Below are 27,378 nucleotides of genomic sequence, written 5' to 3'. Positions count from 1 at the left end.
ATTATTGTCAAGGTGGTGTGTAGAGGGGTTACAGTTACATATGTAAGGTAGTGAGTACATTTCTTGACAAACAAGGGGTAATATTGTTACCCCTCAATCTTGGTAACAGATTAATAGTATTCCTGTTTTGTAGATAAAGAATCAGAGGCTTGGCTAGTTTGTCTTTTTCAGGATCCCAGAGGTAGTAAGGAATAAAATGAGGCCGTGGGTTACAACACCGAGAAAAGGTACTAAATACTAAACTACTGCTTAGAAAATTGCTTAGAAGTTTATAGTCTTTTCATCAGAAAATGAAAGAAATGTTTTCTAATGCCCCTTTCTCTTATATAAGCTTTTTAGACTCCCCCTTTAGTGACCTTATGAAACTAATTTTAAACTCTTTAATGGGAAGAAAATAAATGATCACTACAGCTACATGAGGATAAAGTTACAATTTAATAGGTATTACTGGAAATAATCAACATGACTTAATATTTAAAGAAACCAACACTCTCTTTAGCGACTCGACTTTAGGCTTGCTTTTACTTGTTCAGGTTTTTTGATTAGGTTTCTTTGGTTTTGAAATGACTTAGCAGTTTTGATATTATAGAATTGGATTTGAAGCTGAGCCATTCGAAGTACTCAGGAGGCCAAGGTAAAGGGATCACATTGTAAAGCCAGCCTAGGCAGAATAGTCTAAGATTCCAACTCCAATTTACCAGACAATAGTGAGGCTGGAGGTGCTGGTCAAGTGAAAGAATGCCGGCTGTGAGCAAGCAAACCCGGCTTGAGCTTGAAGGTGTGACAGCACCAAGTGCACACACAACAATAAAATTTAGATTTATTATTTGAAAATTCCTGTCTCAATTTGTTTCTGGTTTTCTTTCCTCATCAGAAGACGGTAGATCTGTTTTAAGAGTTGTATTTGTCTTTCAATCTCACTATCAAACAAGGAATAATCCAAAGTAAGCTTATTTATTATTTATTTATCTATCTTGCTGGTTGTGGGCATGAACTCTGGGCCTGGGCACTGTCCCTCAGCTCTTCAGCTCAAGGTGAGGGCTCTACCACTTAAGCCATAGAACCATTTCTGGTTTTCTGGTGGTTTATTGGAGATAAGAATCTCAAGGACTTTACTACTTGGGTTGGCTTTGAATCGCGATCCTCAGATCTCAGGCTCCTGAGTAGCTAGGATTACAGGCATGAGCCACCAGTAGCTTATTTATTTTTGATTGAAGAAAGGTTAATTGGTCTAAACTATTAGCAGCACCCATTTAGCAGAAGACAAACATGATCAGATGTTCTCCAAATGTGTTTGACTATATAATGTTTTATTTTATATAACACTCCTCTCAGAACTAGTGTTGGTAACACATTTGGAAAATGCTTATTTCATTTCATCTGGATTCCTTAGTACTTGTCACACACCACTACTGAGATAGAGCATTGCTATTACCACAGCTTTTCTGTTTCCTTTCTAGTTAGTGCCTCCCACTCTGAAATCCCTTTTCTGACTGTTTTTGCTATAGATTATGCTTGTCTACTGTAGAACTTCAAACAAATGGATATGGTAGTACACTCCTGTCATCTCAGCCCTCAGGAGGCTGAGGCAGGTGGATTGGGAATTCAAAGCCAGCCTATGTGCAAAAGACCCAGCCTCAACTTTCTAAAGAGCCATATATTATGCCTAGGGTTTTTATGTCTGTTTGTTTGGCATATGCCTGTGTGATTTACTTTGTCGAGTGTAGCAGCATTGGTTTATTCTTTTAAATGATCGAATATATTCTTTTGTGTGAATATACTACAACTACTTATCCAATATGCGGATTGACATTTGGGTTGCTACCAGTTTGGAGCCATTATGAATAAGCAACTATAAGTAAGGCACATTTTATTTTATTTTTCTGATATATATCTAGGAATAGCATGATGGGCCACAGAGTAGATGCATGTTTAACTTTAAAACAGCATTCTCAGGCTTTACCAGAGTGAGCTTTATCAGAATGAGCTTGAGGGTTCCCTACCACAAATTTCTAGCAGGTCCCTAGGTAGCACTGATTTTATTTACCTAGGGACGTTTACTCTTTTTTATTTTTTGCCTTGGGAATGGTTCTCCTTATGTAGTCCAGGCTGGCTTGAACTTGCAATCCTTTTGCCTCAGTTTTATGATAATGAAAAAGCTATGAAAAATAAAGTTAGATAAGTTCATTTAAATGAGCTTGGATAGATAAAATGACTTTTAATAATTCTTTTGAAATTATATGGATTGATAATATAATTGTTTTTCATTTGAGTAAAATAATAAACCTATCTGATAAGAAAATACATTTTATTACATGTACAACAAGGAATGATTGCACTTTTATTTCAAATTGTAGAAATCCTCTATATCTATATCCAGTGATGAATCTTTGTGCATACACAACTGGTGCTTAATTCTGACCTGCAAGTTAAGAGGGTTTCAAATTTTCACATTTGCTTTCTAGAACAAATAATGTTGTTCATGGGCAAAGAAGAATGTTAATGAATTAGAAAAAGTTAAGCTAAAACTCAGGTGCCCCATAAGTCTTCATAAATCATTTATTTAGGAATATACAATTAATTATTCTATTTGCTTCTTCTTGCCTTCCTTCTTTATTTTAATACCTCAAGATTAATAATAGGAGTGAGAGTCAGGCTGGATATTTAGAAGATTTTTTTTTTGGGTCCGGTTGTGGGGCCTGAGCGCTGTCCCTCAGCTTTTTAGCTCAAGGCTAGCACTCTACCACTTGAGCCACAGCACCACTTCCGGCTTTTTTATTTTCTGCTTATGTGGTGCTGAGGAATTGAACCCAGGGCCTCACGCATGCAAGGCAAGCACTCTACCACTGAGCCACCTTCCCAGCTCGATTTAGAAGATTTTTGATAAAGTGTTATGGATTGTATTTATAGGAGACATATAGGACAAGAATAATATCTGAGATTTTTTGAAATGTATTTATTCATTATATATTTGTTTAATACTAATACATACAACTTCTTAGGTTAATGATTTATGTAATCATTAACTACAACATTATGTATTATAAAATGCTTAAGAAGATCTGGGTATTCCAGTACTTAGTAGGTGAAGCAAAGACAGGCAGAAGGGTCCTCAGTATGAAGCTAACCTGGACTACAAAATGAGACCATGTCTTGAAAATTAATTAAAATTAGGTAAGCAATTAATTATTAATAAATAAATAATAAAAAGAGCAACTGAAACCTTGCACTGCATCAAGGACATCTGGGAAATATACTGTTTAAAATTTATTTTTATTTTCACTGTTTAAATTTATTTTTATTTTCCTTTAGAATTCCAACAAATAAATATCACCCCACCAAAGTTTATTGTGAAGCCAAGACCAAAAAGGAGTAAACAGCAGGTATGTGTTCTCAGGTGCTGTTTAAAAACACTTGCTAGTTCCTGGTCACCCATCTGGAATATTTGCTCTCTGTGAGAGAGTATTAATTCAGGCATTTGTCAGAGTGTAAGCAGAATAGGTAGCAGATAGGTAAGTATTGAAAAATTATTTAATAGATGAAAAAGGACTTAAGATAGTGGAGATACTATAGCTCTTCATTATTTACAGAGATTATGAGATCCCTGCCTACCGCATTTAGGGTTCTTTGTACCACAATCCTGTTTCCTTGCACGGATATGCACCTCATCAAGGAGTGTGCTTGTGTGGTATCTTTGCATTCAGCCCCTTGGAGACAGTCTCTTATTTGTAAATCTATCTTATTTGTAAATGCCTTCTCATTGGAGCTACTTCGGATTCTGACACATAAAATTAAGACATATCTTTATGATTACACAACTGAATTTTGGGCTAAGTAATAACACTAGGTATTCATACAGCAGCTTAAATTGCATGAAATAAGTATTATTTGTATTTCACAGAGAAAAAAAGTGATGGCTTTGACTTCCCCAGAACCACAGAATTGGAGATAAAATTGGACAGATAACATAAGAGCTACAGTTGTTACAATCAAGGTGTAGTTACCACTGCAGCAGTGGTTTATGTTTTATGTCTGTATGTGCCAAAAAAATACATGGTGAAAGAAATGGTTATTAAGTTATATCAAGCAATTGAAGAAGTTAAGATCTGATCAGATTTAGATCAAATATGTTTATAGCAGATTAGGATTCATATCATACTATTATTTAGATTTTTTTTGTTGTTGTTGGTTGTGGGGCCTGAACTCTGGGCCTGGACGCTGCCCCTCAGCTCTTCATCTCAAGGCTAGCATTCTACCACTTGAGCCACAGCACCACTTCTGGCTTTTTCTGCTTATGTGCTGCTGAGGAATCAAACCTAGGGCCTCATGCATGTGAGGCAAGCACTCTACAACTGAGCCACCTTCCCAGGCCAACTTAGATTTTTGTTTGTGTGAATAATAGTTACTAAATTTGATTTTTTCCCCTTGTTCCCATCCCTATTCTAGGATTTTTAACTGTAATTGACACATTTACAATCTTCCTAACAGCTTTATAAGCAAAGTGGCACAAAAGGCTTAAGAAACTTGGTCACATTAGTCCCTCAGAGGTGGAATAGCGTTCTAAGTAAGAAGTCTAGTCTTAGGCACATATATTGCCACAACTATTCTGTGTGCTCCTTAAGCAGTGAGAGTATTCCCTAAATTACTCTCATGTGCTTTTGGTATATTGTGGAGATAAGAGATATATACACCTGAGTGACCCACTAAACAGAAAACAAAAACAATTACAATTCAGATTTTATTATAACACTTTATTTTTATGAGTTCTGAATTCAAAGAACTGGATATTATTCTTTAGGCATTTCGCTTGAAGTTCTTTGCTAATATCTCAAAAATCTAGTTATCCCATTAATTAGACAAACATTAATTTTTTTTAGGAACTCACAAAGTTGAGATGCTATAGAATGATGTGACCCAAAAGACAACTCTATGACATTAATAAAAATGCTGAGAGGCATATTAACTAGTAAGTGTCCCCATTAACAAAATAAATCTCGAGCTGGGAAGGTGGCTCAGTGGTAGAGTGCTTGCCTTGCATGCCTGAGGCCCTGGGTTCGATTCCTCAGCACCACATAAGCAGAAAAATCGGAAGTGGCGCTATGGCTCAAGTGGTAGAGCGCTAGCCTTAAGCTGAAGAGCTGAGGGACATCGCCCAGGCCCAGAGTTCAAGCCCCCACAACCGGCAAACAAAAAACAAAAAACAAAGTAAATCTTATTGTCCTAATAACAATACTCTTTTTTTTTAAGTTACTTGTCATTTGATACAGGTTAATGTTACTCTTTGGTTTTCATCTTCAGGAATATCCTCCATTATTCCTTATCAGTTTAACGTTTTAAGAGGTTTTTTTTTTTTTTTAAGTTTAGGGATATATTTAGCAAGAGACAAAACCTATGGTGCAGCGTATTTTTAGTTTGTTTTAAATGTAGCACTCAAAGCATACATACATGTATTGACTTAGGAATCATTGTATGCCCTCATCACCAACGTGATCCTTGAGAAAGTTAACAAAAAAATGTACTGAAAAAAGTGTATTGGGCCGTGACAGAAAGAAAAAGTCAGTGTTGCAGATCTTGTTATTGATTGTGTTACAGAATAACTGCTATGGGAATGGCTGTCCTTCAGGACTAGCTATTTCCTGTACCATTCACTGGTCAGAAGAAAATTTATTGTTGAGCAAAAACTAGCTGCAATAAATATCCCAAGACTGCTTGGGTGCTCCCAAAGCTAGCCTGACAAAACCCCGGTACCACTTTGGGAATCTCTTGAATTATCCCAGGAGAATGGGAATGTTTCATTCCCAGATTTCTAGATTATAGAATAAAAGTATCACCCCACTCTCAGAAAGATTCCTGGGATTTAGTTGAATTAAATTGGGAAGAATATTCTTTATGTGTGATGGTTTACAGTTTACCTAGCATTCTGTTAGGTAAAAAAAAATATCAGTGCAACAAGTGCAAGTATGAAACAGAGCATGTATTCACATTTAATTTTATTTGCATAAGTAGTTTTGGAAGAAGCTAGTAATTTAAATAAGGACTAGATGCTGGGCAGATGGGGAACAGAAGTGAGAGGAAGATTCATTCTAGTTCTTTTAATTTTTTTTACTTTGTTGACTTTTTGAACTATGTAAATTTGTTGTTCACTTTAATTCTAAGTATGCTGGTAAAAAATTTAAGTAAATTCTGAAGGGGGAACTTTTGTTGTTATCTTCCAATGTTTTGTTTTTCACTAGTTTTCGAGGACTTATTTAGATTTTTTTCATTTACTATATTGTAGCTTCTTCGATACCCTCGTAATGTAGAAGAGGAAACCAAATACATTGAACTGATGATAGTGAATGATCATCTCATGGTAAGATTTTGTAAAATAAAAATTACTTGTAGGTGCAAAAGTAAGTTTAGAAGAAATAAAAGACACATCAAGTGACCTAGAGAAAGTATTTGTTTAATCAATATTTGGCTAAATAGCAACAACCCACACATAGGAAATACACATAGGAGGAAGAAGCTAGCAATAATTTATGAAGCTCCAAAAATATTTCCGTGATTCATAATGTGTGTGTGTGTGTGTGTGTGTGTGTGTGTGTGTGTGTGTGTGGTGTGCTAGCATTGGGGCTTTTTCAGAGCCTCACATTCTTCCTTAGCTTAATTTGCTCCAAGCTAGTGCTCAACCACTTGAATCATACCTCCACTTCAGTTTTTTTATGATTAATTGGAGATAAGAGTCTGAGCTGGCTTTGAACCATAGTCCTCAGATCTCAGCCTTCTGAGTATCTAGGATTACAGGCATGAGCTGTTATTGCTGGATCATGATGTTAACTCTGAATTTCTTGACTAATACAGAAACTAATATTTGAATATCCTCTAAATGATATGTTTTAAGAAAAGTAGAAAATTTCATTTCATATTGAAAAGGGAGAACACCAATTATATGACAGTATAGTGTTCAGTGTATAGCTTAATTCTAATAAAAGCAAAATCATACATAAATGCTTATCTACCAAGCAGTGAAGAGTCCTAGGATAAGAAGTTAGCAAAGCTTCCTTCTTACAAATTATTTTGGAATTATTTCCATATATATGACATACATATTCAATTAATAAGCATGTTGTAATCAGCATGATTACCTTTGTAGTGTAGCAATGAATTGTAATGCTAATTGTTCCATGAAATAAAAATGATCAGTGATACACATTGCTGAATTTTTCTTAACTTCAGTTTCAAGTGCATTTTAATTTACTTGAATGATTTTTTTGAAGGCAAATGTGTTACTTTATTTAGGATAAAGTATACAGTGTTAACCTTTTTATTATTGCTAATAATAATAATGCATTTAGATTAAAGGTACTTCCTTGTTCCGGCTAGGCCTCTTTTCTTTTTGCCTACCTATTTGATTACAATAAATGCTATTGTTCCCTAATTATTTTGAATATCTTCCATAGTCATAATTTCTCTACCAAAGATTAATGCTGTCAGCTCCTTAGAATAGATTATCTTTTACTTCATTTTACAAATGAATACCCTGAGATCTAAAGTGTTCTATATACATCTATACAGATATTATCAGTAACTTGAACCAGATGTTAAACAATAGGGAGAAGTAAGGCTTTTGGCAAAAGGAAAAGCGCATAGTTTATAGTGTACCATGTGAGGCTATTTTTTTTTTTTTGGAGAGTCAAGACCTCTCTATGTAGCCCAGCTTGGCCTCAAGCTTGTAATTCTTCTGCCTCAGCTTTCTGAGTGCTAGAAGTACAGGTTTGTGCTCTCATGCCTGGCTACTTTTAAAAGAAGGCAAAAATCAGACTTTCTTTATACTGAAAAGTCTTAGATATACAAAACTTGTAACTTCTTAAGCATTTAGCAGTGTTATTTGCTATGTAGACTTGTATGTCTTGAAATTCACAGACACTTGCATATATTTTATCATTTTGAATAATAATTCTTTAAAAAAAACCATGAGAGAGAATGCAAAGTTTATTTTTATTTATGTACTTTTGGGGGGAGATGTTCTAGTGCTTGAACTCAGTGTCTCATACATAAAACACCCCAACTTCTTGGAGTAAAGATTTTTTTGGGGGGTATTTGTTTTTCATTCAACAAATGAATAAACTGAGGCTCAACATTTCAAGAACATTTAACTTAGGCCACAGAAATGAGTAGATCTCATCTCTAACTCTTTTCAGAAAACGTTAGGCATCTTTCTCTTGCACAGTTTTCCTGGCTGAGATAGTTATTTCCTGATAACATTGAAAGCGCTTACATGTTTTCTTTTTCTCTCAGTTTAAAAAGCATCGACTTTCCATTGTGCATACCAATACCTATGCGAAATCTGTGGTGAACATGGCAGATCTAGTAAGTATCAACCTGGTTCCATTTTGCCTTAGGCTTTTAATCTCTGAATTACTAATAGAACGGGTATTATGGCTCTTTGTTTTTATTGCTCTAAATTGTACTTCAGCTAAGGTGGAAGTTCCTTATGACTTTGCCATAGACTTCACTTTAGTCTCCGTCTGGGAAGAAGGAATTGTGAAAGTTACCCACATATCTACCAGTATTCATTCCTATGTGGTGCTTCAAAGACAGATTACTCATAGACGCTAGCAAAGATGTTCAGTATAATTCTAAAAAGGTATGGAGAAACACTGAAGCAGTTGTGTACCTCCTGCAGCAATGAGACCACTAAATAACCCAGTGTGCCTCCTTCCATGTCTTCCCTGCACAATGCAGTCCAGGGCCTTCCCCATGAGTTTAATGGAGCTAGACAAGCTGTATAGCAATCCTTGCTTTTAGAGACTCTTTGTTCTACTTGATATTTTTTAGAGGAAAAACCTCAAGAATGAATGAGCTATTTTGTTCAGGGGACCAAAAAAAGGGGCAGGGGATCCTTAGTATTTATTTAAAAGGAATCTTTGGTTTCAAAAAGTGACTTTTCATTGAATATTACTCAGTATATAATTTGATTCTCTATTCTGTAAGGAAAATGCATGTAAATTAGAAGAATAACAGTCTCTTAAAAACAGCAACCCAAGGCATTTCTGTGAAACTAGCTTTATAGTACATTTGTAAACTATTTGATTTTTACCACATGTACAGCTGGTGTGTTCATTTTGTTAATATACTAGATATATAAAGACCAACTTAAGACCAGGATAGTACTGGTTGCCATGGAAACCTGGGCAGCTGACAACAAGTTTGCCATATCTGAAAACCCCATGATCACCCTACGTGAGTTTATGAAATACAGGAGGGATTTTATCAAAGAGAAAAGTGATGCAGTTCACCTGTTTTCGTACGTAATTTTTGTAATGATTTACTATCTTTTTTGTTGTTGTTCCTTGTTTTTGGATGTTCTGTTAACTTATGAATGAGATGTACTATATAATACAATTAGTATTTGATATAGTAGTACTTTTGGAAAAAATTTTAAATATTTCAAAGTGTAGATTGAAATTGTCATGCCAATTTATGTGACTTAATTTTAGGTTATTTGTATCATTGCATATTTATTTTATTTTATTTTTAAAGTGATTTAATTAGGACATATGGTTAGTAAACCTACTGTTTGTACTGATAATATTCTAAGCAACCCATTAATTCATATTCTTTAAAATTGCTGCCTTTTAAATGCTGATGTTCTCTGTCTTTTTTCTAAGGTAAGAACTAAATTTCTGAAGTTTATCTTTTAGGTTTTGATCATTATTACAAACGTATTTTCATGGTACTATCTATGCTGTATTTAATGTGATAAATATTTATGCTAGCAAAATATATATTCTAATATTTAAAAAATCTATTACCCAAACTCAGCTACTGAACATAGGAATAATTGGAAAGTAAAATGTATAGTTTAGGAGTAACTTTGATTTTTACATAAATTGAAATTTAGGGAAAAGTTGCAAGAATATTACAAAGAAATTACATATGCTCTTTACCTAGACTCAAATTATTTACATTTTTCTCATTTTTTTACATGATTTCTCTTTATTTCCTTTCTTTCTTCCCTCATCTATCTATTGGGTTTTTTTTTTTTGTCTTGAACTTTGCAAGCATAAGTTGGAAACACTGAGCATGTATTATTAAATACTTCTACATTTCAATGTATTCTCTAAGAATCCTTTCTCTTATATAATATAGAAAATTATTAAAATTAGAAAACTTAACACCAACGTAATCCTTTTATGTAATTTAAAGTCATATTCCAATTCCACCTATTGTCTTAGAGTCTTTTTTTTTAATAGAAAATTCTCTCCCATTCAGCATTTAGTCCAGCATCAGAGATTTTGTTAAATTATCATGTTCGTTTAGTCTCTAAGCTGAAAGATCTTCACCTTTGTCTATTTTGAGCATAATGCTTTTCAAAAGTATAGATCAGGTATTTTATGTACTTCTCATCATGGACATATGTGATGGTTTCCTATTATGAGATTTAAATGATGTATTTTTGGTAGAAGACAGATGTAATTTTGTATTCTTGGAGTGCACTATATCTGCAATTACAAAAAATGGTGTACTATAGGTATTGATCATGTGAGGAAACAGTCCTCAAAAATCTTTTCCTTTGGATATATAAACAGTTTTCACATTGCCTGGGGAATATATATTTATAGAAATCTTGTGTGCCCTGAGAAAATAAGTGTGGTAACTTAATAATGAGAAGTGCTTGGATGATTGAGCAGTAAGCAGTAAGCATTTTTCATTTCCTTTTCTAAAAGGGGAAGTCAATTTGAGAGTAGCCGGAGCGGGGCAGCTTATATTGGTGGGATTTGCTCGTTGCTGAAAGGAGGAGGCGTGAATGAAGTAGGTGTGAACATCTGTACAATACAAAGTGGTATGATGGCTGAAAATGTTTTTCTAATATTTCAAAGATATTGGTGAATAGTACTATAAGAGGGTTAGACTCTCTTATTAGCAGTCAATACGGGTACCGTACATCACCAGAGTAGAACAGGGAGGTAACAGAAGCTAAAACTTTCTCATGTTCTTCTTAGAATAACATGTAGACTCAGTTGTTTATTGAATGCATATAATCTTTATCTTATCTTTCATTGAACAGAAGGCCATATTTATGACTGAATGATTTTACAGAGATTTGCTGAATTCTCTGAAGCATTGGGTTTCTGACCAGCAAGCCAAATGAATCTTTTCTCAGTCTGTGAAAAATTTTGGGAGGATAAAAGTAGTATAGCTCTTCCCAAAAGATTTCTTTACTCCTAACACATAGAAATTGACAGATATTTTCTAAAATAAAAATACTTAAATCTTTATAAGGTTGCATATTGAAAAAAAATTCTTTGGTTTTATTTTAAATTTCTATTGGCCCATACTACCACCATTTTCAATTTTCTATTGTATTTGTTTTCTAAAGCTACTTTTTATTTTATTTCAGGGAAATTTCAGGAGAACGCATGAACACATAAAAGCAAAACAGTCAAATAATTTCTAGAATTTTTTTTTATTTTTTATTATTCAAAAGACTGGTATATTGATATACAAGTGCTAAGTTCTTTAGCAATGTTACCTAGTAAAACTTAGAGATTATATTTGTTTCCAAACTCAAAAACTGATGATTTTCTGGCACTTAATCTTTCCTGTAAGACCCAAACAAACCTGAATTCATTTCTTACTACTTTTCCTAAATGAACATGCTATAAAGAGTTTAGCCTCTGCTAAATAAAATGATTATAAATTACTTCTTCTCAATTCTATTGTGACATTTTCTATGGCTGATCTTGAATGAAAAACAACTTCATTTACATATATTTTTTTTCGTTTTTTGTTTTTCAGTTTGGGAAAACCGATTTAATGGCGGTTACACTAGCCCAGTCATTAGCCCAAAACATTGGTATTTTCTCAGATAAAAGAAAACTAGCTAGTGGTAAGTTTTAGTATGAGTATGTTTGGCTTAGTTGTATTTAAAGTAGACTACCGGTTATATATTTTGTACAATGTGATTGCTTGATTAGGAATGTAGAGATGATAATATAAGGTAAACAAGCCCAGACACAAAATGTTGCTTTCCAAAGTTTCTCTTTATATAATAAACATTGAAAGTCACTGATGGATTCAGAGCTGAATTTAACAAAAAAAGGAGTAAAATAAACTCATTTAGGCAATTTGAAATGCTCTACTAGAGTCCTGGGTATGTAGGTTTCACATAGTGCTTAATTGTGTTTTTTTTGTTTTTGTTTTTGTTTTTGTCAGTCATGGGGCCTGAACTCTGGGCCTGGGTGCTGTCCCTTAGCTCTTCAGTTCAAGGCTAGCACTCCGTACCACTTGAGCCACAGTGCCACTTCTGGCTTTTTCTGCTTAGGTGGTGCTAAGGAAGTGAACTCAGGGCCTCATGCATGCAAGGCAATCACTCTACCACTGAGCCATCTTCCCAGCCCTAATTGTGGTTTATTAGAAAGATCTGTAAGTATGGGCACAGAGATAGGATCTCCTTGTCAGGATCTGACCTGATAAGGGGATTAATAAAATGATGAAAAAGTTGAATGTGCTAGGAATAGCATCTGCCATTCTTAAATAGATGAAATTACTTCTCCATGAATGGTCCAATACCGTGTATTTGGAGTAACAGTTTGATTATAACCATATTTATTATCTTAATAATAAGCATTATAAATAAGGTTAGGTGTAATAATAACTATTACTACTTACTGAGTAATGATTATTTGCTCTGTGACTAAATATCCTGTTATCTACATCTGCTTGCTTAATTCTCAAGATAATTCTAGAAAATATCCATTTTTTTAGTACTACTTTAAAGATGAAGTGATTAGATCTTCAAAATAGTAATGTCTCCAAGATTTATACATAGATGACCTGGCAAACCTCCTCTTCCTGGTTTTGAGGGCCTTCTGCTGAACTCATGTACTTACTGCCCTCTACTAGATAAGCTTTGGTACTGATGCTTTTAGAAGTAGGCACAGAATTAGAATAATTCTCCTACTCTTATGAAATTGGAATTTGATTCACTTTTTCAGTGAGCCATTTTAAGTGCATGGTTTAAAAATATGGCCTTTGTTAAGCTGCTGAAGTTTAAGTAAAAATTACAATTACCTTGATAGGATCAGAGTGTGCTTTTGTGGTTTATATGTTGCATAAAAATCTTCATGTTTAGCAGACATAAATCAGCTATTGCTTTTTAGAAAATATTTAAAATATAAACTGAAGATTATTCAAAAAACAGTGTACAAAAAGTTGTTTTGTTCTTTCATAGGCGAGTGTAAATGTGAAGACACCTGGTCCGGATGCATAATGGGAGATACTGGGTAAGCCACCTCTATTCGAAAATAATCACTCACTTTGCATGCTGTGCTGTCCTCTTTTAGGAATATGATACTACCTTAGTATTTGGAACCTCACACATAAGAAAAATCAGAAGTAAATACTCTAATGGCCCTGTACATAAAAAATACTTCATAGAAGAGCCTGTGACATTTACTGTCAATTAAGTTACTTACCCTCAGGAAGTTTTCAATCTTGAATCAAGGCTAGAAATATAATGAGTAACAATGCTGTTCTTGATTACTTATGGTTTACTTAGATTGTGTTGAAGTTATAGGAATTCCAATGTGGCTAAAAAAATAAGGATAAGGAGATTCATATATATATATATGGATTTCCTTTTGGAGGAATGAGTTTCTTGGACTGGGGTAAATAGACTGAGCTCCCCAAAACACCCTCTTTGTAGTGAGTAATCTTACAAGGATATGGATGGATTAGAAGAGAAGGTGGTAAGAATAACAGCTGGGTGTCAGGCATTGAAGAGAAAAAAGGAAGTAATATGTGAAGAAAATTTTCAAATTAAGAATAAGGTTTACAACTGGGCTCTGGTGGCTCACCAGCCTGTAATCTTAGCTACTCAGGAGGCTGAGAATGGAGGATCAAGGTTCAAAACCAGCCTGGGCAGGAAAGTCCTTGAGACACTTATCTCCAATTAACCACTCAAAACCTAGAAGTGGAGCTGTTGCTCAAAGTTGTAGAGCACTAGCCTTGAGCAAAATTAGTTCAGGCTCAGGAACAACTCCCAGGCCCCAAGCTCAAGCCTCTCAACCGACAAATAAAAAGAAAGAAAGAAAGATGAAAGAAAGAAAGAAAGAAAGAAAGGAAGGAAGGAAAGAAGGAAGGGAGGGAGGAAGGGAGGGAGGGAGGGAGGGAGGAAGGAAGGAAGGAAAAGAGAAGAAAAAGAAAAAGAAAAAGGGAGTAAAGGAAATAAGGTAATTAGAGTTTTATTTGGAATGTTGCATCCAAATTCTACTGTTTTGTTTGTAGCCCAGTTTTAATATTTAGGACCCATTATGGAATAAAAAATTCTAATTCTTAGATTTAAATTAGAGGTACTGTTGTATACATGTGTTTTTGGGGGGATGTGCATATAAATAATAAACAACTCATAATAACTACCATAGTCCTCAAATGAAGAACTTATAAATATACTGGTTGAATAACACTCTTATAGATTAAATACAAATATTATGTCTAAGTGGATTTAATTTTTCATTCTAAAGAAAACTGTATAACTTTAACAATGAGCAATTTTAAGATGACAAACATAAGTAAACATTGTATACATGTGTTGATTTTCTGCTCTCCACAGTTATTATCTCCCAAAAAAGTTCACCCAGTGTAATATCGAAGAGTACCATGACTTCCTAAATAGTGGAGGTGGTGCCTGTCTGTTCAATAAACCTTCTAAGGTAATAAATGTAACCAAGAGTTCTTAATCATTAATCTTTCTACAGTGTTATAAAAACAAATTTTCACCACTGGATCTTTCAATTGGATATGCATGTTCTAGTTATACTAAATGTCTACATTTTCAAAGCCAACGTTAATAGGAAGCATTTGGCAATAGAAAGCAGATAGAAATGTGTATTTCATTTTTGTTGTTGTTCTTGTTTTCTTTATATTTCTTCTTCTAGTTAGAAAAGGGTGTATTATGTGGTGTGGATTTCTTTATTTATAGATGTGCATAATATTGCCATTCTGTAGTCTGAAAACTGGTTAACTTTCAGCTAATAGCAATTATTTATTATTACTCATTTTGTTTAGCATAGGGTACATTATATTTTAAAAATACTAAAATTTATGGAGAATTACATAATAAAATAAAACTTAAAATGTACTCTCAGATAGTTCAAAAGTTACTTTAAAGTCTGGGGCAAATTATTGAGGTTCTCTACAAAGCTGTATTTATAGTAAGAGATATAGTTTATAATAAGTAATCAGTGAATATATTAGTTATTATAATACCTTTCTTATCAATAAAATAACTTTAAGAAGAAGATTAATTAATAAAGGGCTTTTCACAGATGAGTAAACTTGATTCTAACAGCAATTTTGGATAACTAATTAATTAGGTGGACAACTGTACTATTATCCTTGTTTAAGATAGTAATGTTTTACCAGGCACCAATAGTTCATTGTTGTAATCCTAGCTATTCATGAGGCTGAGATACAGAGAATTATGGTTCAAAGTCTGCCTGGCAGGAAAGAATACTTGGGACTCCATCTCTAAAATAACAGGCAAAAATTTCTGCTGGAGGCATGGTTCAGGTGATACAGTGTCAGCAGAATAAGTTTGAAGTCCTGAGTTCATATTTTGGTATTGTCGAAAAAAAAAGAAATAATAAATTTTCTGAATGTTACAGTTAGTTGTATCAAGATTTTATTTTAATCTGCTTCTAGGAATTGAACCCAAAACTTCACATATACTACCAAAATTTTAACCTAAACATTTTGGACTCCAAATCTCTTGTTTTCTGACTGACATAGAATTTTATGGTTTTAGTAAGTGGCTATGTCATTTTTTATTTTGGCAACATTTATTAGATCGTGTTTGTTATATATGTTAAATATGTGAATCTTTGCAAGCATATATACATATATGAAATATAAAATGGAAATAGAAGTAGATGCTTCTAATTGCTTTTTTGTTTAAGGTAAGTGAAATATCCAGGTGTGGCATGCAGGAGCATCAAAAATCCTTGCTGTTGTGCTTTGTGCATTTTAGATCCCTTTTTGGTTTTCCTTCCACAGCTTCTTGACCCTCCGGAATGTGGCAATGGCTTCATTGAAACTGGAGAAGAGTGTGACTGTGGGACCCCTGCAGTAAGTCTTGGGTAGTCTGGAGATACTTTTTAAGGTAACTTAGTATCATTCCAGGTCCGTACATGAACGTATAGAGAGCAAGAGTTATACCTGGAAATGGTATAGGATTTGTGGATGGAAGAGTATTTTTGTGAGTTTGTACATTCGCTTTTAGGAAATAACCTGATATTTTCAGAAAAATGATGGCCATACTCTGATGTTTTGCAATTGTTTGTGTTATTTAGGAATGCATCCTTGAAGGAGCAGAGTGTTGTAAGAAATGTACCTTGACCCAAGACTCCCAATGCAGTGATGGTCTCTGTTGTAAAAAGTGCAAGGTAAAGAATTCTGACTTCTGACCAAAGGACAGAAAGAAGGACATATGTGATAAAAAACAAAATATTAAGGCTGTGTAAATATGATCTAATAATCATGTCTAAGATATAGTAAATGATGAAATGCTAGGTGCGAACAAGATCCTCATAAAATCATATGAGGCATAGTTACTAATGTAATTCCTGCCTGAAAAGACTTGGTCCTAGATCATATACTGATTAAGTGGATCTCAAACCCTGGGCTATCCTCAGAGGCTATCCTATCCATACTACCTCCCTGAAGAACACATGTGTTGAATGAAACCAAGGGTTACTTCCAATACATTTCCTTTCTTTTCAATGCCAAGAAAGTGCACGATATATTCTTCCTTTATTGTAGCTCTCTTTGGAGTACCTCTTACATTCACTGTTGAGGAAGGGAGGAAGTGAAAGAAATGCTTTGGATATGACCAAGCCTTGCACGTTTTGTTGGCATGAGAGTTACGAATGTATCTTTACACATTTTGTTTTTATTACATCTTTATTACACAGCATCCTGATAACCTAATTCCACAAATTTATACCTTTACTTTAAGACTAACAGTTATTTTGAAACTTCCCTCCCTTTCCTTTATTTTCCTGAAGAAATCAGATGTTTTATCATCTCACATAATATTTGATACCATATCTGATATCATAGTCCTCATATTTCTGAAGCTTAATGTCTATCTCCACTGTGTACAGAGAGAGACATTTACACAGTAATCAGTGTAGGTTCTCAATACATATTGGTCCAGGGGATGAATAAATATGCCCAGCATGCTCTGTGATAATTTGCTGACTGAACAGCTTTAATGAGTTATAGAGGAGTGGTTGATGAAACTGTCATAGGAAGTGTCCACTTTGTGCCTGAAAATGTGCTAAGCACTTTCAATTTATAACACCTTATATGTGGATTTCTCAGTCTACACTATTGGCATTCTTGGATGAGTAATTCTTTTTTGTGAAGGTTTGGTTTATTTTGGGAATGGTAGAATGTTTAGTAACTTCTGGGGATTCTGCCTATTAGATTGTAGAAGCAATCCTCCCAGTGGTGACAACCAAAACTGTCTCCATTCATTTCCAAATGCCTCCTCAAGGGAACAAAACAGCCCCGGTGAGACCATTGTCTTAGAGAATATTCCCAAGCACACTTTTAGGAAAGACACTATTATTTGGATTTTTACAACTGAGCAATCTCAGTAGCAAGGAAGTTAAAGAGCTGCCAAGGCCCACTCAGCTAGAAAGAATAGCTGTGCAGTTACACCTCAGACTGCTGGCAGCAGTTTCTTCTCTTTCCACTTTACCACTGTGTCTTCTGGAAGCTTTTAAGGCAGCCAGGCACTGGCAGAGATCTCTGAAAGCTTTCGTTCTGGCTACCATAGCTGCTTATTCTGACAGTATCTTCAAATAACATAGTAAGGAATCTAAAACCATTTATCTTACATCTGGTGGTTTTAGGCTCTCCCTCCTGTAAAACACATTCAATTACAACATTATTCTTTGACTTTAGGCCTTTGGTGAAGAACAAGTTCAAAATGATTAAAATTAAAATTAAACAACATGGTTACTGTCCTGCAAAATAAAATTGCTAGTCTGTCAATTATTTTCACCACTTCCTCTACTCCTCACTCCCAATCCTGGATTCCTAAGGGAGCTGGAGGCTGAGCAGTGAATGGATGGTGGGCATTAATGTTTAAATAAGGATACAGGTTGACTCATTGTATCAATGAGATGTACAGGACACTGGTGAACATCGAACTTTACAATTTAGGTGGGGGCGGGGAGAGAGTGTATTTGCGGAAGTGAGGGAAGGGATGGTGGGGGAAAACAAAGGAGGAGGCAACAATGCTTGATAAGAAATGTACTCATTGCCTTGCTCATGTAAACTGTAACCCCTTTGTATAGTATTTTCACAATAAAAAACATTAAAAAAGAGATAGGAAATTATATGTATCCCTCTTTTCTACATATATCTATAATAATGTATTTATTAGCCAAAGGCTAACATATTTTCTGAAAAAAAGTTACATAAAAAATACTTTACCCTTGATTTACGAGAAAATATCTGTCTGAGTTAAGGCAACCATAGAAAATACAGAAATAGAAGTGTGTGGTTTTTTCCCAATGAAATTGTATTTATGAAGATAGGCAGCCAGCTAGTTTTATTTCTTATTTTCTTCTTCCCATTATAAGTTCTAGTAAGGATTTTTGGCCAGTTTATTTCTTATTGTATCCTAGCACACATACTTTCTTCCCAAATTTCCTAAAAAAGTTCAAAACTTATACTCTCATCTAAATTTTATGTCAAATCTACTGATACTTGTTTTAGATCTTCTCAAATCAAAAATGTGAAATTAAGCCAGGTGCTGGTGGTTCATGCCTATAATCCTAGCTACTCAGGAGGCTGAGACCTGAGGATCACAGTTCAATGTCAGCCCAGGCAGGAAATTCTGTGAAACTCTTTTTTTTTGGGGGGGGGTCCGGTCGTGGGACCTGAACTCTGGGCCTGGGCACCATCCCCCAGCTCTTCAGCTCAAGGCTAGCGCTCTACCACTTGAGCCACAGCACCACTTCCGGCTTTTTTCTTTTTGCTTATGTGGTGCTGAGGAATCGAACCCAGGGCCTCAGGCATGCAAGGCAAGCCCTCTACCACTGAGCCACCTTCCCAGCCCCTTCTGTGAAACTCTTATTTCCAATTAACCACCAGAAAACTGGAAGTGGTGCTGTGGTTCAAGTAGTGTGCTGGCCTTGAGCTGAATTGATGAGGGACAGCACCCAGGCCCAGAGTTCAAGCCCCATGACTGACCAAAAACAAAAGGAAAGAAAAAGAAAAAGAAATTATTTTGCTCATTTACTTTATTTTCAGGGTCCATTTATCTCCATCAAAATGCAAATTGCTTGTGAGTAGGATTCTTGTGTTTTGTTCTCCACTGAGTCTTCATGGACTCAAATAGCACATGGCACAAGTTTAAATGCTTAGAAAATACTTGAATGAATGAATGAATGAATATAAATCTTACTCAGATCTTTTAAAATATAACTTTTCAAATTCTAAGGAGTTAGCAAAGTTTACACATGAGGGCAACAGGAGATGCAAGTACCTGGAGGACTATGAAGAAAGAAATTCACATACAAAAAATGTATATCGTGTGTGTGTGTGTGTGTGTGTGTGTGTGTGTGTGAGAGCGAGCCAAAACTGTGTGCTGTGTGAGCAGAGACAAAGTATAGATTGGTCCAGCCCCAAATGTCAGCATTTTGAAGAGAGATAAAGGAAAGAAGAAAGAGGAACATGATACTATTCTGTTTTGTCACATGAATACTCTAATTTATAAATACCATGAGGTTAAAAATAGTAATACAACTGTATACATACAAGAAATATTTGTGGCAATCAAAAACAAAGAAATGGACACAAAACCCCTAAAGCCCTATCACTGGGCATAAATAATAGAGATACTCGAATAGAGTCAAAGACTAAGATTTGAATGTATGTAAGACGAGGTTGGAAGAAGGGAAGAGAAAGCTTGGGAGAAAATAGTTCTAGAAAAGCTAACTTTTATAATTTATCCCAAAATGTAACTTTTGAATGCTTTACAGATAAGAGGAAAAAGTACTGTGTGGTAAAGATATCAATAAGAATGAAGTTAAGTCCTAAATCCCAAGGTTAATCAGTAAGAAGATTTATAGGATTAGGGTTTGGCACATCAGCAGCAGTGGACTGCTAGCCTAGCAAGTTCTAGGCCCTTCAGAAACAAAGCTAAACAAGACAGTACTGCAGAAATAACATATGGAATTGCCAGCACTTGGACTAACTTGTCATCTTGTGGCTTGTTCTCTCAAGTACTGCCCTACTGACTCTCGTGTGATGTCTATAAATATTTCTTGGGACATGCATGAGAAGCTGTCGCTTAAAACGATTAAAGCAGCACTTGTTCAATAATGGTAGCTTTTGCTACCACAAGACTATCATCTTAACATGGTTTAAGATTCCTATTCAAATACTTTTCATTCTGCTTACATTTAAATAGAGTTTTCGTCCTTGTAGAGTTTTATACATTGATTTTTTTTTGTTTATTTTAGTTTCAGCCTATGGGGACTGTGTGCCGAGAAGCAGTGAATGATTGTGATATTCGTGAAACATGCTCAGGAAATTCAAGTCAGGTAATTTACAAAATGTTCACTCTAAATCCCATACAAAAAAGAAAAAAAAAACTGGGAATAGCTTTAGTGCACTGACTTCTTCTCCCTCCCCCTCCCCCCAGCTGAAGAAATGTACATGGATAAGATGCATCTCTTTCACATTATCTCTCACTATCTTTTTATTTTTCATGAATTTAAGTTTTAAAAATCCAAGCTTAAGAAAATGCTCAGCATTGATAAAAATAGGACAGCATTCATACCTTAAATATATTGTACTTATTTTCTTTTCTCTGTTCCTCCCTTTAGTTGTTTCCTTCTTATCCTTCCCTTTCTTCCTTTGTTTCCCTCCCCTCCTCCCCTGGGGGTTGGGATCTTTTGCCTTCTAGGTAAATGGTCTCCCACTAATACATATGCTATATTCCCAACCCTTTACTGTTATTTTTTAGACATGGATTTACTGCATGCATCAGACTGGTCTTCAATTCTTAATCCTCCTGCCTCTGCCTCCTAAGGGATGGGATTATAGATCTGTCCCATCATGCTTGGCTCAAAAGCATTTTTTTTTCTCTTCCTTAACACTGGTTTTAAACTCATAAGGAAATTAAAAATAAACTAATATTTAACATACTGTAAATTGAAACCAAACCATTGAAAATTAAAGTATTTGACTTGTTTGTAAAATACACATCAGCAGCAGTTTGAATTGTGCTCTTACCTTCTTTTAAACCTTATAATACAAAGTGAGCTTTGTTTCTATGACTTTCACATTGACATACGTCTAAGTTTTGATTAGCTTTCAACATCGTATTCATTGTTCTTTTTTATATTTTCATTTTTCATTGATTAAATTTTTTGGTGGCCCTGGGATTTGAATCCATGGTTGTGTTTTTCTTAGGTATTATCACCACTTAGCCACATTTCTAGCCCATTTTTTGCATTGATTATTTTTGAGATAAGGTCTTGCTTCCTGTGTAGATCTGAAACTAGACTGTAATCTGCCTGCTGTAGGCTAGAATGACAGGCATGAACCAAAGTTTGTGAGTCAACCGCCCCCCCCGCTCCTTGCCACCACAGGCTGGCCTAGAACTGTAGTCCTTCAAATCCCAGCCTCTTCTTTAGTTTGAGATAACAAGCATGCATCAACATGTCCAACAAGCTATGGCTTGAGATGGGGGCTGCTCACTTTTTTTTTTTTTTGCCCTAGCTGGCCTCAAAATACAATTCTTCCAAACCCAGCCTCCAAGTAACTAGGATTGCAGGTTTGAACCACTTAATTCTTACCCTTTGTTCTTTGAATCTCAGGAAGTCTCTGAGACACATGGAGACATACATCATTTCCTCTAAGGCATTACACTTAGTGAGTTTTCCTTCACAACATTTTCTAGTTGCATATTTAGTCTCTTGAACAATGGTATTTACAACCTCAGTGCCACCTCTTTTCTTTCTATTACTCCCTTTACATCTAAGTAGTACTGGGGTTTGAATTTAGGACTTTAAGCTTGCTGTGCAAACACTCTACCTCCTGAGCCACACCCCTCGCTCAGGTTTTGCTTTAGTTATTTTTTAAAATACGGTTTCACTTTTTTTCCCCTTTGGGGTGAGTATGGAGCTAGCCAGGCCTAGACTGGCATCTTCCTGCTTATGTCTCTTGTACAGATGAAATTACAGACATGCAATATAATGTCCGGCTTTTTTTTTGATGAGATGGGTTCTCTCTTGCCTAGTTTCACCTTAAACAGTGATCCTTCCTATAGGTGCCTCTTGATTAGCTGGTATTATAGGCCTGAGCCACTATGACAATGGAGAGTCATTTAAAGGGGTGTTTTATTTCTCATGGTAAACAAGGAGGACATTGTACTATGGCTTCATCTATGTGGTCAGAACCCTTGCCTTGAGTTTGTGCTCATTTTTTTTTCTTGCTTTGATGACTGATGTATCAGTATGAAGCAGATGCTCTTAAGCATATCATTCACTGAGACTATTGTGGTCAGTAGTTTTCATTTGCTGCTATGTAGTAAATATTTTGACTTGAGTATATTCATAGTTTTAGGGAAAAGGGCATGAACTGCTTTTTCCTCTTCCTGTCTGTGGACTTTCTGTTTTGATTTATAGATAGTTAAAGGGACTAGGTGTATTATCAGACATAATTTTTAGAATCAGATCCTTAAAGAGATCCTTGTTAGCTCATCCTGATATTTTGTTCTATATTTGGCTGGTTTATAGCTTGTTCTCTTTCCTTAGTGTGCTCCTAATATTCATAAGATGGATGGATCCTCATGTGATGGTGTTCAGGTAGGAACATCACTTTATTCTGTAGATTTTTCCTGTGAGAATGAGAGAAATTCTGGAATGTTATCAACCTGCGAAGAACAGTTTAAATGTTTCATAATCAATTCTGAAGATAAAAGACCCTTATAATATATTTAATATTATTTACCTGTTTTCCCACAATTCTATTAGCATCAATTAGTTGTATGGGGGGAGGGGGTTCATTTTGACATGACCACATGGGCAGATCAGATTCACTCCTTCTGTCATTTTCCCCTCATCCACACACATCCTTCTCTAATATTTTTTTAACCAGTCATTCTGTCTTTTTGAGTTTTCTGCCATAGGCACTTACTGAACCATTTCTGGGTATTTGTTTTTCCATTTTAGGGAATTTGCTTTGGAGGAAGATGCAAAACCAGGGACAGACAATGCAAATACATCTGGGGGCAAAGTAAGTAAATAGTGTGGCTTGATTATTTTAAAGAAGGTGTTCAGTGGATTTCATAAGGGCAGATGGGTTGGAAGTAAATTTGTATCTAGAGGCTTCTCACAGCTACCATAAGTCTTAGCTGGGGCACATTTCTGGAAATTTGAGTCCTTGGAGAGGACACAGCCCCACACTTCTTGGCCAGTTGGCAGTGCCTGTGGATGAAACAGAAAATTCCTTTGCTGCCAGGCAGGTGAAACCCAGGCCAGGCTACATAGCTTGGCGAATAGAATAAACCTGAATTTAGCTCCTCTGCTGTGTGCCACAGGGTAAACTTGCATAGCCATATGGGAAAGATGGAGGTGGGGGCGGGGAATCCTTCACTTAAACCTCAACATTTTAGTGAGCGTTGCTTTGCCTCCACAACCATTTTCTTTCTTAACCTCCAGTTGTCTTTCCTACTAACAGATGACTTGTTGAGGTAGTTTTTCTTTTCCAGAAAGAAATGTTAAGGTTATTGCTTGTCAAAAATATATATCACTCATTTAAATAATATTTAAATTATAACATATTGATATTTTCCCCAGAAATATTGGCAAAAAGTTTTGAGAGCAGTTTTCATTCTAAATTCTTGTTTCTGTTTTTTCTTTTTCTTTTTTTTCTTTTCTGAGACGCTGTCTTATAATACAGCCCACATTGGTCTCAAACTCTTAACCCTTCTGCCCCAGCCTCTTGTGTGCTGGGATTGCAGATATGCATCATCATGCCTGGATAATCCTAAACTGTTTTAGAAGGTATTTTGTATTAGGGAAAAACTATAAGATAACAATAATCCTTACATGTAATGTGTCCTGGCTGTAATTTTTTAGGACAGGAAATACATACTATTTTGATCTGTAACTATTGAGATTTGGAGGAAAATTAGTTATACAAGCTTGTACTCTTAGCAAAGAGATATGGTTTTTATTCCTTCCATTTGATAAAACTAAGAAGAAATGAAGCTACCAATAATTCATTGTAGTTTAATATATAGACGTTGAATATGCTTGGTACTAGAGGTATTTTGAATTTTTAGTTATTTGAGGATATTTGAATTATAGATAGTGAAACAAGTTAGGGATGAAACTCAAGTCTAAATACAAAATTCCTTTATATGTCATGTAAACATTATGCACATGGCCTGAAGGTAGTTATGTATACTACTTTTAATGCAAGTGCATTTTGACTGTGACTGATCACATGAGATCAGGTGTGGAATTTTCCACTTGCGACATCACATTGGTGTTCAAAAGTTTTGGATTTTGGAGCATTTCAGATATCAAATTTTTTAGAATGTTCACTTGGTTCCAACTGTTTTCTGAGGTAATTTTCTTGTAACTCTTAGCTCTATCAACCAACCCTGGCCTCAGAAAAGATCAAAACTTGACCAAAATTAGGACATCCTTTAAAATGTTATTTGTCTTTCAGACATTTACCATGGATTCAATCTTAGCTAAATGAAAAAAATGAAGTTGTTCTTGTTAGCTTTTAAGAATTAGTAGGCAAAATAGAAATTATACGAGTGTTTCTTGAATCCAGCCATATTGTATACTTGCCTTGGTTAGTGAAGTTTTCTGAGCACTGAGATTAAAGCCCACTCAAGGAGCTTTTAATAGCATCATCCCTATTTTAGCTAAATCCTGATTTCTATGATAATATATAGCCTAAATCACATTAGAGACCTAAACATATTTGTTTGCCAAATGAACAGCCATGAAAAATGTACCTGACCCATCATGAATGTTTATGAGATAAGAAAGAGAATTTTGTAAGCCATGGGTACATGTTTTGGGTTTAAACACTGTGGTTAGAAAGAAGAAAAAAGAGTCCTTAAATTGCAGTTTTCCTCAATTGCAAACCTTTTGAAAAGCATGTTACCTCCAATGTTGACAGAAAATTTTCTTCTGCTTCAGAGGTGACAGCATCAGACAAATACTGCTATGAGAAACTGAATATCGAGGGGACTGAGAAGGGTAACTGTGGGAAGGACAAAGACACATGGATACAATGCAACAAGCGGTGAGGCCACTCGATGCTTAGCACAGAGTTCATCCCTCAGTCAATCACAAGTGTAAATTTTGAGTGACCAGTATGTTCTTGTTTTCTGTAGTCAACAAAGAATGATCCTACCTGCACCTGCATATATTCCCAGGGCTCCAACCTTGACATGTACTTGACCTCTCTCCTAAGGTCAAGCGGTTATATATTTGGAAATTTATATATAACAAAAGTTATGTATTTGGCTGGGTGCCTGTGGCTACTCAGGAGGCTGAGATCTGCGGATCACAGTTCAAAACCAGCCCAGGCAGGTAAGTCTGTGAGACTTTTTATCTCCAATTAACCACCAGAAAACTGGATGCCTTGAGCTGAAGAGCTCAGGGACAGCACCCAGGCCCAGATTCAAGCCCCACTACCAACCACAAAGAATTATATATTTGCAAAACAAATATATAACTTTCAACAAATGTATAACTTTCTCATGTAGAGAACAGCTCCCGCAACTCAAAAATTGTGAACATTAAAGCCACCAGAATACATTCTCTGCTGTTAAAAAAATCAGTTGGCCCTGTTATTCCATCTAGCCCTTGTTCTTACCAAAGATCTGTGGTTTGTTCTCCTGAGTAGAAGCCTCAGAATATTTGTACATTTTCCAGATGCTAAATTATGGTCACTCTTCACTTTTATTACCCCACCATTCCACTCCTTCCATCATTCATTTAACTCATTTAATTTTGCAATGGTCTTGATACATAGCCCAAGCTGAATTCAAATTTGAGATTCTCCTGCCTCAGCATCCCAAGTGCTAGAATTCCAGGTTTGTACCATCATGCCCAACATCACCTATCTTTAATCAGTCTCTTTTATTTTCATTCTTTTTGCCATTACCCTACTGATATTAGTTTATTAGTTTAATAGTAGTTTTTTGTTTGCTACCAGTCTCTAGCATACTTCCATCAGATTAATCTTCTGAGTCATTTTGATTTGGCCAATTCTGTAACTATTTATTTATTTATTTAGCTGATCCTGTGGCTTGGGTGCTCTCCCTGATGTTCTTTTTAAATTTTTTTATTTTTTAAATTTTTGCTCAAGGCTAGCACTCTACCGCTTAAGCCACAGTACCACTTCCAACTTTTTCTGTGATTAATTGGAGACAAGAGCCTCTCAGACTTTCCTGCCCAGGCTGGCATCGAACCACGGTCCTTAGATCTCAGCCTCCTGAGTTGCTAGGATTATAAGCATAAACTACCAGTGCCAAGCCTTTAGCTCTCATTAGTTTCACTCAACATTCATTGAGTATATCAGTTTATCAAGACTTGAGTAAGCTTGGATACTTCATCTTTTTTCTTATTTTTTGGATGAAGAAATGGCGATACAGTCAATGAATTTATACAAACTCACTGTAACTAAGATGCGATAAAAATGATATTAAAGCAGTCTGATTTTAGAACTCTCTCTTAATCTCTGAATGTCAGTGACACAAATAAAATTTTAGGAATCTTAGCTTAGCATCTCTTCCATGATTTGTGCCAAACTATGTACTTCAAAATTTTCTTCTCAGTTTCACAGTCTAACAAATCTTACTTTTCCTAATGTGTACATTATTGTCCTACCTTCAAAACTATGTTTTTGCCATTCATTCCTCAGATACAGCCTTGACACACACCGCCACCAGGAAAAATGTACTCATTCTCAAAGCCTAGTTAGAAAACCCTTTATAAAGTGATTTCTTGATTGACTCTAGAAATAAATCATATCATTGTTTTGAACTCCCACAGGCTCTTTTGATAGTCTTCTCGTCATGTCCCCTTTATTTCATAATAGTTTATAGATGCAATTTTTCTTCTCATCTAGAGTATGATCTCCTTGAGCATAAAAGTCTTGTTCAGTTTTACTTATATATTCTAAATTACTAAGAAAGGTTTATTTATATAAGTGCAACTACAAAAAAATTTGAATAAATACCTCTTCTATTTGGAAAAACATTTTGTTCATGAAATATGAAAATGATATATTTTGAAATTAATTTTTAAGAAGTGAATTAATATATATTTA

At 35.2% G+C, this 27,378-nt stretch overlaps 1 protein-coding gene across 3 annotated transcripts in view; it reads left to right on the top strand.

The window, feature by feature from the left end:
- The window catches only part of Adam22 (ADAM metallopeptidase domain 22), a 175,720-nt gene that overhangs the window by 118,588 nt on the left and 29,754 nt on the right, over window positions 1-27,378 (top strand). For all 3 annotated transcript variants that reach the window (XM_013026069.1, XM_013026068.1, XM_013026067.1), the window contains exons 8-21: window positions 3,313-3,383; window positions 6,278-6,352; window positions 8,281-8,352; window positions 9,123-9,289; window positions 10,713-10,797; window positions 11,785-11,875; window positions 13,220-13,271; window positions 14,600-14,699; window positions 16,042-16,113; window positions 16,338-16,430; window positions 20,529-20,609; window positions 22,830-22,880; window positions 23,247-23,310; window positions 25,239-25,344. In XM_013026069.1, the coding sequence (XP_012881523.1) occupies window positions 3,313-3,383; window positions 6,278-6,352; window positions 8,281-8,352; window positions 9,123-9,289; window positions 10,713-10,797; window positions 11,785-11,875; window positions 13,220-13,271; window positions 14,600-14,699; window positions 16,042-16,113; window positions 16,338-16,430; window positions 20,529-20,609; window positions 22,830-22,880; window positions 23,247-23,310; window positions 25,239-25,344 (1,180 nt within the window). The remainder of the gene's footprint in view (window positions 1-3,312; window positions 3,384-6,277; window positions 6,353-8,280; window positions 8,353-9,122; window positions 9,290-10,712; window positions 10,798-11,784; window positions 11,876-13,219; window positions 13,272-14,599; window positions 14,700-16,041; window positions 16,114-16,337; window positions 16,431-20,528; window positions 20,610-22,829; window positions 22,881-23,246; window positions 23,311-25,238; window positions 25,345-27,378) is intronic.

The sequence above is a fragment of the Dipodomys ordii genome, unplaced genomic scaffold, assembly GCF_000151885.1.
Source record: "Dipodomys ordii isolate 6190 unplaced genomic scaffold, Dord_2.0 Scaffold90, whole genome shotgun sequence".
Classification (NCBI taxonomy): Eukaryota; Metazoa; Chordata; class Mammalia; order Rodentia; family Heteromyidae; genus Dipodomys; species Dipodomys ordii.
The sequence above is the reverse complement of the archived record's forward strand: the minus strand, read 5'-3'. Positions and strand labels throughout refer to the sequence as shown.